The sequence below is a fragment of the Barbatula barbatula genome (genome assembly GCF_947034865.1).
Source record: "Barbatula barbatula genome assembly, chromosome: 3".
Classification (NCBI taxonomy): Eukaryota; Metazoa; Chordata; class Actinopteri; order Cypriniformes; family Nemacheilidae; genus Barbatula; species Barbatula barbatula.
The window spans coordinates 7,638,268-7,651,981 of record NC_136764.1 but is presented as its reverse complement, the minus strand read 5'-3'; the positions used below and the strand labels follow the sequence as shown (position 1 = coordinate 7,651,981).

General features: G+C 37.5%; 1 protein-coding gene across 4 annotated transcripts; it reads left to right on the top strand.

Moving 5' to 3' along the window:
- The first annotated feature begins 360 nt into the window (after positions 1-360).
- On the top strand, positions 361-13,379 carry sh3gl1a (SH3-domain GRB2-like 1a). Of its 4 annotated transcripts, XM_079452654.1 has the most exons (11): positions 361-626; positions 4,923-4,991; positions 5,220-5,292; positions 5,624-5,767; positions 6,311-6,444; positions 6,567-6,725; positions 9,035-9,138; positions 9,233-9,366; positions 10,172-10,216; positions 11,021-11,248; positions 11,944-13,379. In XM_079452654.1, the coding sequence occupies exons 1-10, from the start codon at positions 582-584 to the stop codon at positions 11,212-11,214; spliced, it is 1,101 nt and encodes a 366-aa protein (XP_079308780.1). In that variant the 5' UTR covers positions 361-581; the 3' UTR covers positions 11,215-11,248; positions 11,944-13,379. The 4 variants fall into 4 exon arrangements, with proteins under 4 accessions (XP_079308780.1, XP_079308779.1, XP_079308782.1 ...); XM_079452653.1 differs by having other exon boundaries at positions 368-626; positions 11,021-13,374; XM_079452656.1 differs by lacking the exon at positions 10,172-10,216 and having other exon boundaries at positions 382-626; positions 11,944-13,367.
- The last annotated feature ends 335 nt before the right edge of the window (positions 13,380-13,714 follow it).

Below are 13,714 nucleotides of genomic sequence, written 5' to 3'. Positions count from 1 at the left end.
CAACTGGAAAATAACCATTTTCCATTTAGGAAATATAATTTTTGCTTTCTCAAAAGTAAATCAACGCTAACACACACAACGGTGCATTAAAAGATTTGATTTACAACATAAATATTTAACTTACGTTATATATGCACCATGGCAACCACACACAATATACGTTGACCCGGAAGTTAGTTTCTATCAATCTACGACGCAACCCACCAGAACGACGTGTTAGGGTTTAAAGTGTATATTAAATCATATACACGTTACGTTAACGTGAACTATAGATACATTAAACAACAATTTAAAGTGACAGATTCACCCCGAAGTTTGTGACGTAGAACTCATTTGACCAATCGGAGTGCTCATATTTACACGCGATGCCCGAGCGCCGCTTCCTTGATTGCGGTAGCGTTCGGCCTGCGTCGCGTCGCGTCGCCCAGCCGGTGGGGTGTGACGCGCATTGAGCTTGGCAGGTTCAACTCTTACCGAGCAGGAAGAAGCAATAGTTCACAGCTCTTCGGGAGCAGTTTCACTTTTTCACAAGTTTGGTGAATCAGATCACCCCTGCCACCGATTAAAGAGACGACGCGAAGATGTCTGTCGCCGGACTCAAGAAGCAGTTTTATAAAGCCAGTCAGGTGAGTTTCCACGAGCGTCAATCTGAAAGTGTCTTACGTCCAAAACAAACAAATAATATAGCGCACGACTCACGAAGGTACTTGTGTTGTACTTTGGTTTTTAAATGTGTATAAAGTCGAGGTCAAAGTTTAAAACAAAGTGAGTTGCCTTGATAGCGTTTCTAAAGTTTGACTGCTCACGAGATTTGGAGGGTGTTCGTGATTTGGAACAATTGTTCGATATAGTAGTTTTTTACAGTAATAATTTGTTGAAAAACATGTGCATTACAAAAAGTATTATAGAGCATCAGTTGTTTACCATTTAAAGTACTACATTCCTTTACGCTTTGTGTTTGGGCTTCATTCCAGTAGGACTTCCCGTCTGCCTGCTGCCATATGACCAGTTGAACCCAACACATTACCAATAGAGACCCCAGACAGACCATAATGATTTCCATCTAGCCAGTACATTTACCATTAAGTCATTTCAGCAGGTCATTAAGTTGACCAAGGTCTCATCATATTATGAATTTTATAGTATATTGTGATATTTCCAATAGTGTATTGTCAGAGATTAACAGGTTGTTGTAATGTCCTGGAAGTAAAACGGCATTGTAGCATCAAAACACATCGCATGCAGTATCGTCGTTTATTGGCCTTTTTTGCAGCAGATACACACGGTAGGCCTCGGCTGTTTCTGGTCATCTGCAGTGTTGTTTGTCTGAATGATAGAGCATCGCATTAAAACCACAAAGGTTTTGTGTTCTTTTCCCAAGGAATATACTTGATCGGAAAATGTGTACCTTTAATGCGCTGTAAATCGCTTTGGATTAAAGCACCTGCTAAATGCATCCACGTAAATGTAAACAATGAGCGGTTCAGCAACATGATGTATGAATATTTCAATTCAAATCAAATTTCTTCACTGATGTGCATCACTTGACCAAGAAATGCTGCGTAGGAAATTGTGACTTCGAGTTCGCATTTATTGAGTATAGAGAGTTTCCTAATGCATGTCATAATGCAGAGATTGTTACCAAACATTCCACTTTAGTCGGCTAATGGATCTTATTGCTTACGCAGCGGTTTAAATACAGAGCCATCAGATCATGATAGTGATTCTGAAGTGAGATTCACTGATCAAATCTTCTTTTGGTTGAATTGGCATTTATGTCTGGTCTGGTCAGGTATTGGATCATAAGGAACCTTGTATGTCAAACGCAGCACACGTTAAGTTTTGCACATTCTTTGTCAGTCCAACATTCCTTTACCCGCTGCAGCAAAACAAGTCTGACGTGCATCTACACGTTTGAGAAACATCAGGCCTTGAAGGCCTTGCGTACAGCATATGTGATTATGAGGAAGATGAAAGCCTCCAGGGTGAAGACTGAGCACACACTGAACTTCCAGATTTTTTCAAATAAGTACTAAGTTAAGGTTTAACTTTGTCTTTTGTTTCATCTCTTTCCTCATACGGTACTTTTTATGTCAGCATCTGAAAATACTGGTTATCTTGAGTGGGCTCATTTTGCCTTAAAATGTAGAAAATAAGGAAATGAAAAATGCAGGACATTAAGCTTTTTTTCTTAAAAAAAGACCCGCTTGGTCTGAATTGAACACTCACTGATGGCACTCAAACAGATGATCATAATTCAGATGTCACTGTATCATCCCTAAGCAAAATATGTGCTTTGCCGGTTGCTTTGTGAGATCAAAGGGGCTTGAGGTTGACATTTATCTCATCTAAATTGTGCACCCGAAGTCATCTATACCTAGTGATTTAGAGAGGGAGATATTCTTTTGTTCTGAATCCTGTTTTGATTTTACCTGCAAAAGTACAACGGTGTGTGTATGCGTGTGCACACTCAAAGGGATTCATTACAGGTGTGTAAGGAATTCATTTTAGTTTGGTCACCCGACTGGATTCCTATTCACTTGCTATACACGCCCACCAAATAGACGAAACCCGTCAACAACTGGTTTTCTTCCAGCCTAGTCCTGGACGCTCCAGTCCTGGGTCTTTTTCTCTCTGTGTCTTTTATCCTGCTTGTTTTTCTTCTATTGCACTTTCATTTGTATACAGGCGGACCAGATTCTTTTTCCTGGGAAGTGTTTTTGCTTCAACCTCACAGTAGACTTTGAAGTTACCAAAGTTAGTTTCCATGTGGCCTTTCGTCCATCTATTTCCCACTGTGTAATGCTAATGTGTTTCAACTCTGGCTTTGTTCTGTTTGTAACAGTCGGGTTACATATGCTTTAGGGTAAAGATAGTAATGCAAACAGGCGTGTTTGAGTCATGATTCATATCAGAGCATGTTGCACTTTAAACACATTTGTATATGGTACAGTTGTTTAGTATATTGTGGCTGATGTTACCTTATTTTAGTTCAAAATATGCACACTTTATCTGTGTCGCATGAAATGCTGCTATTGTCTATCATTTCTTCTACTGCATTTTCAAGACTAAATATATTCTATGTTGTAAGGATTTGATGTCTGCTTGGGTCAAAAAGGTAACGTTAAATGGATAGTTCGCACAAAAAATTCTGTCATCATTTGGTCACCCTCAAGTTGTTCCAATCCTCTATAAATGTATTTGTTCTACTGAACAGAACGTTTTTCGGAAGAATGTTTGCAATTTCCAATTCTGGGGGACCATTGATGACAATAATAGAAACAAATATTGTATATTAAAATGTTTTGTTCTGTTGAACACAAAATGAGATATTTTGATGGATTCTGGGTTACTTTTGACTACCATTGTCATTTGCCTACTTTGTAGTTAATGGCAGCCCAGAACTGAAACTTCTAACATTCTTTCAAATATCTTTCTCTCTGTTCATCAGAACAAATACATTTATACAGGTTGGAACAACTTATGGATGACTAAATGATGAGTTTTTATTTTTGGGTGAACTTTCCATTTAAAGTGAACATTTAGTTTGCATTCTGAGTATTGTATAGTAGATGGGAGAGCCATGGGAAGTGTATAGACTAGGGATGCACGATAAATGATCGCCCATATCGGTATTATAATATCAAATTTAGGCCGATATATTATAGACGGTAAATCATTTTTGTTTTTTGTGTACATAGATTTGTATGACAGTTATTATCTAAAATCAAAATTGTATTTATTTGTTTAATATATCATTAATTTAGGGAAATGAGCAAGTGTCTTGCTATTTGATAGTGTAAAAACATCAATTTAAAGCACATGTGATTGATGGATCGGCATTACTCAACATTACTTGCTATCTTACAGTCAGCAACACTGCGTTCAATTAAAGTAAAATAGTTACAAAAAAACTGTATTTAATTTAAAGGGAATCGCAACATTTCTTACAATACCCAACGCTTTATTAAATTACAATACAGTACTATCTTTCTGTCGTGATCATTCACTTTACTGCTATAAGCAAAAACGTGTTGATGTAGGTAGATACAGTATTTATAAATGTGTAAATAATAGGTACAAAAGCATATTATTTAATGCCGACTGACGTCGGAATGCTTTCTGTCTTGAGACATGTTAGACTTGTGGCTACTAAGACAATTTTTCTGGGTTGCTCTGGAAGAACATCTACAGTTTGTTTATTTAATAAAAAATATTCAAGAAAAGTTTGAATGTTAAAGAATCGTTAACTAGAGTAAAGTAGGCCAGTACAGGATTTTCAGTGGACAAAGAGAGAACTCTTGGTTTCTACTGTGAATGTTGTCCATTTATTGCCTTTTGTTTCAGTTTTAAGGATATTCATATGTAGATACTCGTATAGGAATATCAGATTTATACCAGCAAAACAGTATAGCTGTACAGTATTGCCTGCAGTCACATCAGCAAGCCAGTGCAGGAGTATAATATTGTATTGACAAAGTAGTATCATTTCATCATATAAGCAACAATATACTATACAGCAAAAACAGACACAAGATATTTCTTATCTTATATTTTACGTAATTGATATGTTTGTTCAGTATCTCTGTCCACACCTCTATTCATATCACATTTTGTTGTTAGCGGTTTAGCCCTGTACAATTGAGTCACTGTTAGAGAGCTGTCATTCAACTCTTCAGAAGACTGGGTGTGTGCTTCACAAACAGACTGATTTATCTTCTATATTTGACCATCTGACAAATTTGTGAACGTTTAGTCTCACTGTTATAATCCAATCCAATGCCCTGTAATCTGTCCAGGGTGTACCCTGCCTGTGGCCCAAGAAGGGATGGGTCCCTGTAACCCTGCAAAAGATGTTTATCAGGGCTTGGAGAATCGATGGATGTTTGTTACCCTAACACTTTTGCATGTATGTTTTTCAGTTGATGAGTGAGAAAGTTGGGGGAGCAGAAGGAACGAAACTAAATGACAACTTCAAAGACCTCGAGAGGGTAACACATTCACTATATCAAGTGTTTTAAATACAACAGAGATTTAGCTGGTTTCGGTTTTGGCCTGGTGTAGTCGGGTTACTGATTTGCTGAATTGTAAGTAGGTGTGACCGGTGACCTGCCCAATGTCTTTGTTTGTGAGAGATGTGGATCCGTGTGTAATGAGTGTCTGTGTTGACAGTGTGATGTCAAATCACACGCCTGTTCTCTGACCTTTGTGCTTTACAGAAAGCTGACATCACTAGTAAAGCCATAGCAGACGTGCTCTGTAAGACCACAGAATATCTTCAGCCCAACCCAGGTAAAACACACGTTCTTGTGGTACATTAAAACCAGAGTATTGACATGGTCATTCTAGACGTCGTTCCATTGACTACCATTCATACCTTTACAAATTTGGCTGCCAGAATTTCAGGTTTTGTACACTCTGTCCTACAATTTGAATCACGTGAAGTTGTGTAATCAATACGTCATGGGTTGACCATTTCAGAAAATCCAAGATGGAGGAAAGACTGAAAATTGCACAAACTCTTTCTACATCGAAAATTCTCATGCTGAAAATATGTGACGCTAAAATATTGTTCTGTGTTATTTGTCTGTAACATCCCTGTTTGTGTGTGTGTAACGTGTAGCATCGAGAGCGAGGCTGACCATGGTGAACACCATGTCTAAGATGCGTGGGCAGTTGAAGAGCCCAGGGTACCCGCAGGCTGAGGGACTTCTGGGAGAATGTATGCTGAAGTACGGACGAGACCTAGGGGAGGACACCAACTTTGGTAAGAGGGAGACTGACAAATAAAAATGCATAGCACAAGTTACGAGTTCAACTAATATGTCAAATCTGAAGCAGTACTATTGCAATGTACAGACACTTTTGCAGATTGTCTAGTATGTATAGTCTCACCTCTCTTGACCTTTTTTATTTGGATTGTTTATTTCACAAATGGCTTTTCCATTTGTGTAGAGCTTGTTGATAATGAAATTAACTGGATCCTCACAGAGACCGCGACTATAGACCACAAAAACTCAAATTGTTGTTAAAATATATGGTATGAGGTGTATTAAAACAACAGAAACATGTACCAAAATGAACAATTGTTTTGTTGAAAATTTAAAACGGTTCAGATTGTGAGGTGCTTGAAGATTTCCATCCCTAGTATATAGTATGTGTAGTGGTGTGATGTAGTTTGTGATGTGAACGTATAACAGAAATCAAGTCAAATCTAACTTTGCTGACAACGGAAAAAATTTAATAGATATTAATTTTTCATCATGTTTATCTTTTTATGGGATTGTTGTGTTCTTCACTTGTTCTTTAGGTGGTGCTTTGGGGGAGATGGGAGAATCCATGAGGAGACTGGCAGAAATTAAGGATTCTCTGGATATTGATGTCAAACAGAACTTCATCGACCCTTTCCAAACGATAATTGACAAAGACCTGAAAGACATTCAGGTGGAAAACTGCAATAAGATTTGCACCCTAAATAGCGTTTAGAAAAAATCTGTTTTATGTGATCTATGTAGTTTATTTGACAGCCACATGTATCATTTAGAAGGTTCATTGTTGTTCCTCAGCAACACCTGAAGAAACTGGAGGGCCGTCGGTTGGATTACGACTACAAGAAGAAGCGTCAAGGCAAGATTCCCGATGAGGAACTCAGGCTAGCGGGAGAGAAATTCTACGAGTCCAAAGAGGTGGCAGAAACCAGCTTGCAGAACCTTCTGGATACTGACGTAAGATCTCTTTGGCCTATTTGGTGTTGATGGTAACTTGGCAACTTTGCAATCGGGTGTCTAAAAATACGTGCGTGTTGGAAGTAAAACCAGTCTGCCAAGACCAGCCTTGTAAATGATGGGGTAGGAGGAACTGTTGTGTTTCGAAGCCATTTATCAAACTGCAGTTGGAAGCAATGTCTTTCACTTGGAGGTGCCAACTTTACATCATTGTGGTTATTGGTAAAAAGAAGACAAAAAGACTATGTGTAGGCACAGATCAAAGAGGTAACCAATGTGTCCCGTGGAAAAAAAAAATTGTATTGTATTGTGGTGCCATAGGGCAAAATATAGTTCAATAATCCACACATTGTAATATGGAACAACAGAAACAATATGGGTCATTCCGTGTCAACTCAACCAGAGCTTCGTGGCTCAGTTTGTTATTTTTATTCAAGTTTATAAAGCAAAAATCTTACATTTTTACCCCACTCTACAAATGAGTGCATGACTCATTTACTATTCATAAATGGCATTCAATATTATTGCTTTCATCACTACTGATGTTGGTCTTTTGTGAAAAAAACATTTTCAGAAATTTGGTTGATTTGTCACGGAATGACCCATATGAAAAAGTGTGGGCCATGGCTTACTGGTTGGTTGCTCATTCACACTACTCATGTGGTTTATGCAAATCATTTCTCTGCCTACAGTACTAAAAATATCAATGCTGAAAATGTGATATGAAAATAATATCTATTGGCCAGTTCCGATATGTGTTATTTGCATACTTATTTAAACTTAAATAGATCTTTGTTTTGTTCATGTTTTCTTTATTTCTTATAATCAGATTTTATTTTGTTTCTGTACCGTATGTATAAAGCATCCATTATACAACTCACTCAGAGTTTGTTATGTCGTAATTCTTCTCGTAAGCCGATATGCCGATGGTTTTTAGGTTATCAAATATCGGAGGATGGTACATAGCATCTCTAATAGTCAGCCCCAGTGCCAGATCATCTGTCATTCAAAAAGACATAAATTCATTGGCTTGGAAATGTAATGGTAGCCTACATCTCAGCAGGACATGATTTGGCCAAAAATAGAATGTTCCTAATAAGTGTTAGAGGTTCAATTCTTTATCCTCAAAGTGAATTCATCAGCAAAAGTGATGCTTGATGCGAGATGACGCCGGTTACATCCCATTAAAACCTTTTAAGATCCCACGGGCAAAGTTCCTGTTTTATCTCTTATTTTCTTAATTGCTGTTAAGTATTTAAATTTTGATAAGTGCGTCAGCGCTCCTGCTTTTGGCCCTTTTCCATGCAGTCACTTAGCAACAGCTGAGATAATCCATTTCTCAGTCGGTTTCATCTGTATTAAAGCACATTCTGTGAAAACATCACGCTAAACTGTTTTTGGTCACCACTTACCACTTTTGGTTTAGGTCACCACTTACAGAACGAAGAACCATGATGTTTTCACATTAGACATTATACAGTAAAATACATTTTAGAATAAATTAGATTATTAAAGGGATTGTTCACCCAAAAAAAAAACCCACGGCATCTCAAACCTGTATGACTTACTTTTTTCTGCCGAACGTAAAAGATGTTTTGAAGAAAGTTGGTAAAGGAACAGCGGCAGCACCCATTCACTACTATTGTATGGACACAAAACCAGTATCAGTCAATGGGTGCCGGTTAACAACGTTTTTGCAACGTGTTCTGCAGAAGAAAGAAAACCTTGCAGGTTTGAGATGCCAAGAGGGTGAGAAAATGACAAAAGTTTTACATTTTTGAGTGAACTATTTAAATATATACTATTCGAATTCAATAAATAAAACACGTTTTTTGGCCAGCATGGGAATGTTCAAAATTGTGGATGTCTTGAAATGTTCAGTCTTCTCTTCACACACTATTCCCACAGGCATCTTGCTGCAGTCTTAATTTAAACACCTTCTGGTAAGGAATGCTGGGAATGAGAACAAAAAGAATCTCTGGACATTTGGTTGCGCAGATTCACAGAACATAGTGGCATCTTTATATCCATGCTGGTCAACATGCACACACAAATGTTTTTTTTAAGATGTGTCCTGAAGCATGTAATGTTGAAAAATAATCATTTTTTAAACCGTTACCGTACAGAGAATTAAAAAAAGGGAAAGAAACAGAAGCACATAGATCAAATAGAATGGAATGAAGTAAGTTGCAAATGAGAAAATGCCATGGACTTTCGCTCCATGCAGCTGTACTGTATGTGCCTGTTTATTTTTCTAACCATTACACCACACAAAATGGAATGTCTTATACATTGTTTTCCATGTGTAGGTGGAGCAGGTGAGTCAGCTGGCGGCTCTGGTCGAATCTCAGCTGCAGTTCCACAAACAGTCAATGGAGGTCCTGCAAGATCTGGCCGAGAAAATGAGAGAGAGGTGCCACCTTCTATACTTTAAAAGTAGATGCTTTATTGTCAGTCTTTGTGTTGTTCCAAGTATTTGGGTTAAAGTGTCTTTATGTGTTCTGCAGAGTAAACCAGGCCCAGTCACAGCCCCGGCCGAAACGGATGCCAGCAACCAGACCCAGTTCTGATTGTTCAGAACCTGAAGGTTCCAATGGTGGGTGGAACTCCCCTGCTGCCCCGCCATCCTACTCATCGTCAGGTGAGCCCACCTGCTCAGATCAGGACGGCAGCTTCAACAGCTGATACATGGAACAATTATACGATTTTCAGCCTTTTTTGTAAATGAACAGCAATGTTCTGGTGTTTAATACTTTATCAGTAAACATGAACAACATTCAGCTACAAATAAATTCAGCACCACAATATTTTTACAAACTAGTAGCTGCCTTTACATAGCAGCTGGGTTTTAATGGCATTTGGTGATGGTGTACGAGCGATGACAACAAGGTACCGTTTCTAATAAAGCAATAAGCCGCTTCGTGTCGTGCTGTTATTCCAAATGCGTAGCAAGGTTTCATAAAATAAAGTACATAAAGTGATATTGAGGCTATTTAATGCAGTCAGCCGTTATAAATCTGTGTTTTAATAGCAGCTTAGAACTGTGCTTGGCCAATCAGAATCAAGAACCAGAACTGACCGTTTTATAAAAACGTTTTTACTAAGAATGTACTGCAATTTAACTAGCATTGTGTGCAAAAGCATCAGATTTGTCTCACAATTCACCTTGTTCCTCTGAAATCAGATTTAATAAAGAAAGCGAACTACTGTGTTCAAGGCAATTCGTGAATGGGTCACTTATCAGTCATAAAATTGCTGATTTTTGAAGCGAGCAGCACAAAAATTGTGAATGTAAAACCATCACCACATGTATCACGAAACCACGGTTTCCACTGAGACAAGACAGAAAGTAACAACTGAGTGAATAGTTCATGTGTTTCATGATGTCTTTGCTATTGTGTGCGGTCAAACCTGGCAAAACTGACTGTAGTTTTTTTTTTCTTCAGCTGCCCCCTCTTCCCAGTTTAACAGGACGTCTTCACGCAAATATTGTGAGTCGTGGGGGGGGGTGTGTTGGTTTGGACGGGTGGTGTTTTATTCTAAGGAAACACACCTGCCTTAAAATGTTACGTAGGCAAATTGGTTTGACTATTTCAGATTGGTTTGAACACAATTGCCTGATATTGCTTAGAGGTTCTCAATAAGAAAGATTCTTCCTGTTGACGTCACTTCCTGTTTGCTGAAAACGCGTGGTTTGAGCCAGAGCTCTTTCAAACGTATTATTAATATATCGTATACTTGCTATATCTTAAGATTTATGTCTTACTTATTTCACTTTACTTAAGTGTATCCCATATTTAAACCGTCCTAAAACTGATTTATTAATGATTTTAATCTGATCATTCACTATTAGCCCTCAGGCTGTTAGTATTACCAGACTTTACTTATTGAATATTGCCCTTACTGCTCACTGTTCTCATTATTACATCACTAAGACTAATGTTTCAGACGTGATCATTTTTTATGTGCAGTACTGTGCAAACGTTTTTTAAGACAGTTATTTGTATATTTTGCGGAAGTGTGTCAGTAGGAAATAATAGTTTACTTTTCCAAACTTTCTTTTGCTATTATTTGTAATAATCAAATTGGATTTTTGTTTGCACAAGGAGTCGGGCCAGATCTGTTCTCACCATCATCATGTCTATGATTACATAAAAAAGATCAAAACTAAAAAAGACTAAATCCAGAAGATAATAAACCTTCATACAAGTTTTAATATATTTTTATAATTTGCATTTGAAATAGTTTTCTCTTCCTCTTTCTCCTTCTCTACCCTTTTTTTTTGGTTTCCATAGCGACGGATCAGCCGTGTTGCAAGGCGCTGTACGACTTTGAGCCGGAGAACGCCGGGGAGCTGGGTTTCATGGAGGGCGACATCATCACGCTAACAAATCAGATCGATGAGAACTGGTACGAGGGAACCATACGTGGTCAGACAGGATTGTTCCCCTGTAACTATGTAGAGGTGACTGTTCCGTTCAGACAGTAATCAGACACGGACGACGTGAAGATAAGAGCATCAGGTACATACACGTGTGTGCTAAACGGGGAAAAACATGTGACTTCTATTCCACTACCAGCACCTTCACTTTGTTAAAGATGGATATGCGTGTCTGTGTCATGTTTTACTTACGGTTTACATCCAGCTTTGATGTCGATCGTAGTACAATAAAGAAGAATTACTGAAAAGTACGCCAAAAAATCTATCTGTTTTGCTTACGGTTAGGGGATTCATTTAAGGGTCAAATGGATTTTCTGTTCATTTTCTTTTTCATATTCACTGCCCTCTGGTGGCTAAATTTCACTACAACAGTTCTTGTTGACTGGCATTTGTCAATCATAGCTCCTTGATTGGTGCAAAGCTAGCTGGGTGTGGCCTTCTTGTGACATAGAAACCATGTTTGAATATAACTTGTGTATAACCGTTTTGAACACATCAGGTTAAGATTTATTCTTTTGATTCATCCATCAAGTTCCTGTCCAAGTTCCTGTTATTTATCGTCAATACACCCATCAACTCCCGTCTCTTCTCTATTTTAATGAAAAAAAGAACATAGTTTTCGGGTTTTGAGGAACAGTTTATTTACCATGACAACGGGGAAATACTGTATAAAACCTCATAACGTAATAGTATGCTTTTCTTCATGGCGGGATGTTAAGTAATGGAAACCGGAGCCATTCCCTGCTTCAATGCTCATTCTGTTTTTCTTCGGAACAGGTTTATTGTTTGACCTCTTGAATCAGATATGCCCTTCATATATTTACCTTCTTCAAAGAGGGAATTAAGAAGTTCCTGCTTACCACTGAACCTGGAACAGTTCCGTTTCTCACTCTTATAAACATAAAGGCACACTGGAGGCGGTGGATCTGTATTACAACCAATGTGTTTTATCCTGTACAGCTTTATTCATAAAACAGCTGAAGCTTTTCTAGGTAAATTGTTCATACGGTAAACAATATTCTTATGTACAGTTAATAGTCACACTAATGTAAGAAAGCATTTATGAACGATTTACATAGAAATGAATTCAACTGTTTTTTGTGGATGTAATGTAATTGTCGCACCTAAACAAATGTTTACATGGTTCTCATAGCTTTGTATGTAAATGAATGTCCGTTTAAATTATGTCAAATGAATGGTATTTCTTAATGCTACTGTCTTTAATGCTGTAACAGATAGCTAACATTATCCCTTCCATGAAATTCAGTAACTCCACTTAAGATGATCGTCTTAGATGAAAGTGTGGTTTTTGCTGTAGTTGATGATTATATCTTTGAATAACATGTCAAAGGGAGAAAGTGGATCGGCTTTTCAGGGCAGATCCAGGTGGACCAGGTCACATTTCAAAGTTCACCTCGAATCATTTTGGAATGGTGACAAGATAAACCCCTTTCAAATAAGAAACCTGCGATCGAGTTCTAGTTCGTCCGAAGTTTTTGAAGTGTACTTTAAAAGCATCAAAAGTGATTCGGTACAGAGGGCGTCATACAGGGCGCTTTGGTTCAGGGTGTATTTGGTGTCATGGAGCATGTTTACCGTGGCACATTTTGAAAGAACCCCCTCATTCCTTTAAAGAAAATCCAGATATCCGATCAAAAGAAAGAAATTCCTCCAACATCTATCTCTGTATTAAATTTGATCTTCAGCTCATGAGAATCACACCTTGACATGTCAGTAGATCTGATTTATTTTCTTCAAATGAAACCAAATTGTGTTTTTGGTCTCGGATCGGATTTGTTACAGAGCTGGTCATGCCCTGAGAAACCATATTTACATTGTGCTGTAATTTCCCTATGCTTTTTGGAAAAACTGTATACTTTGCATGTTTAAGTGCCTTATTGTTGATGCATTAGATCGGTTACACTACATTAAATAGTAATAATATGTTTATATGGGTGGAATGTGTTGGGTCTGCAAAGAAAAAAAGAGTCTGCATATTCTGCGATTGTCTGCAATGTCCCTGGTAAACATTATTAGACTTTGAACTGAAATCAGGTTTTATCTAATCTAATGTTTCAGAAAGTATTGAATGCATTTTCTTTGGATAAGTATTTCCTGTTGAAGACACTAGATATTTTCTCTTGTGCAGGGATAAGAGAACTGTATATTTTTATTTGAAATAAATGTGGAGATATATGTTCCTCTTGTCTGCTCATGTTTGCTTATAGTTTTTACTTTAATTGATAATGAACACAAAATATATTTTGAAGATCTTCGGTAACCAAATATCATTGGCCTTCGTCGACTTTCTCAAAATGTTTTCTTTTGTGTTCCACAAAATAAAGAATCATATAGATGGTTCCTTTTTGGCGGCCTATCCCATTCAAATCAAAGGAATATTATAGAAATATTTCTGTAAAATAGCATTATTGCATACTATTTGTAATGGTATAATTATACATTTATTGTAATAACCATAGCAAATAATAATATATAATCGAAAAAGTGAATTAATGATGATCATTGTGCTGATTACATTCATAATAAT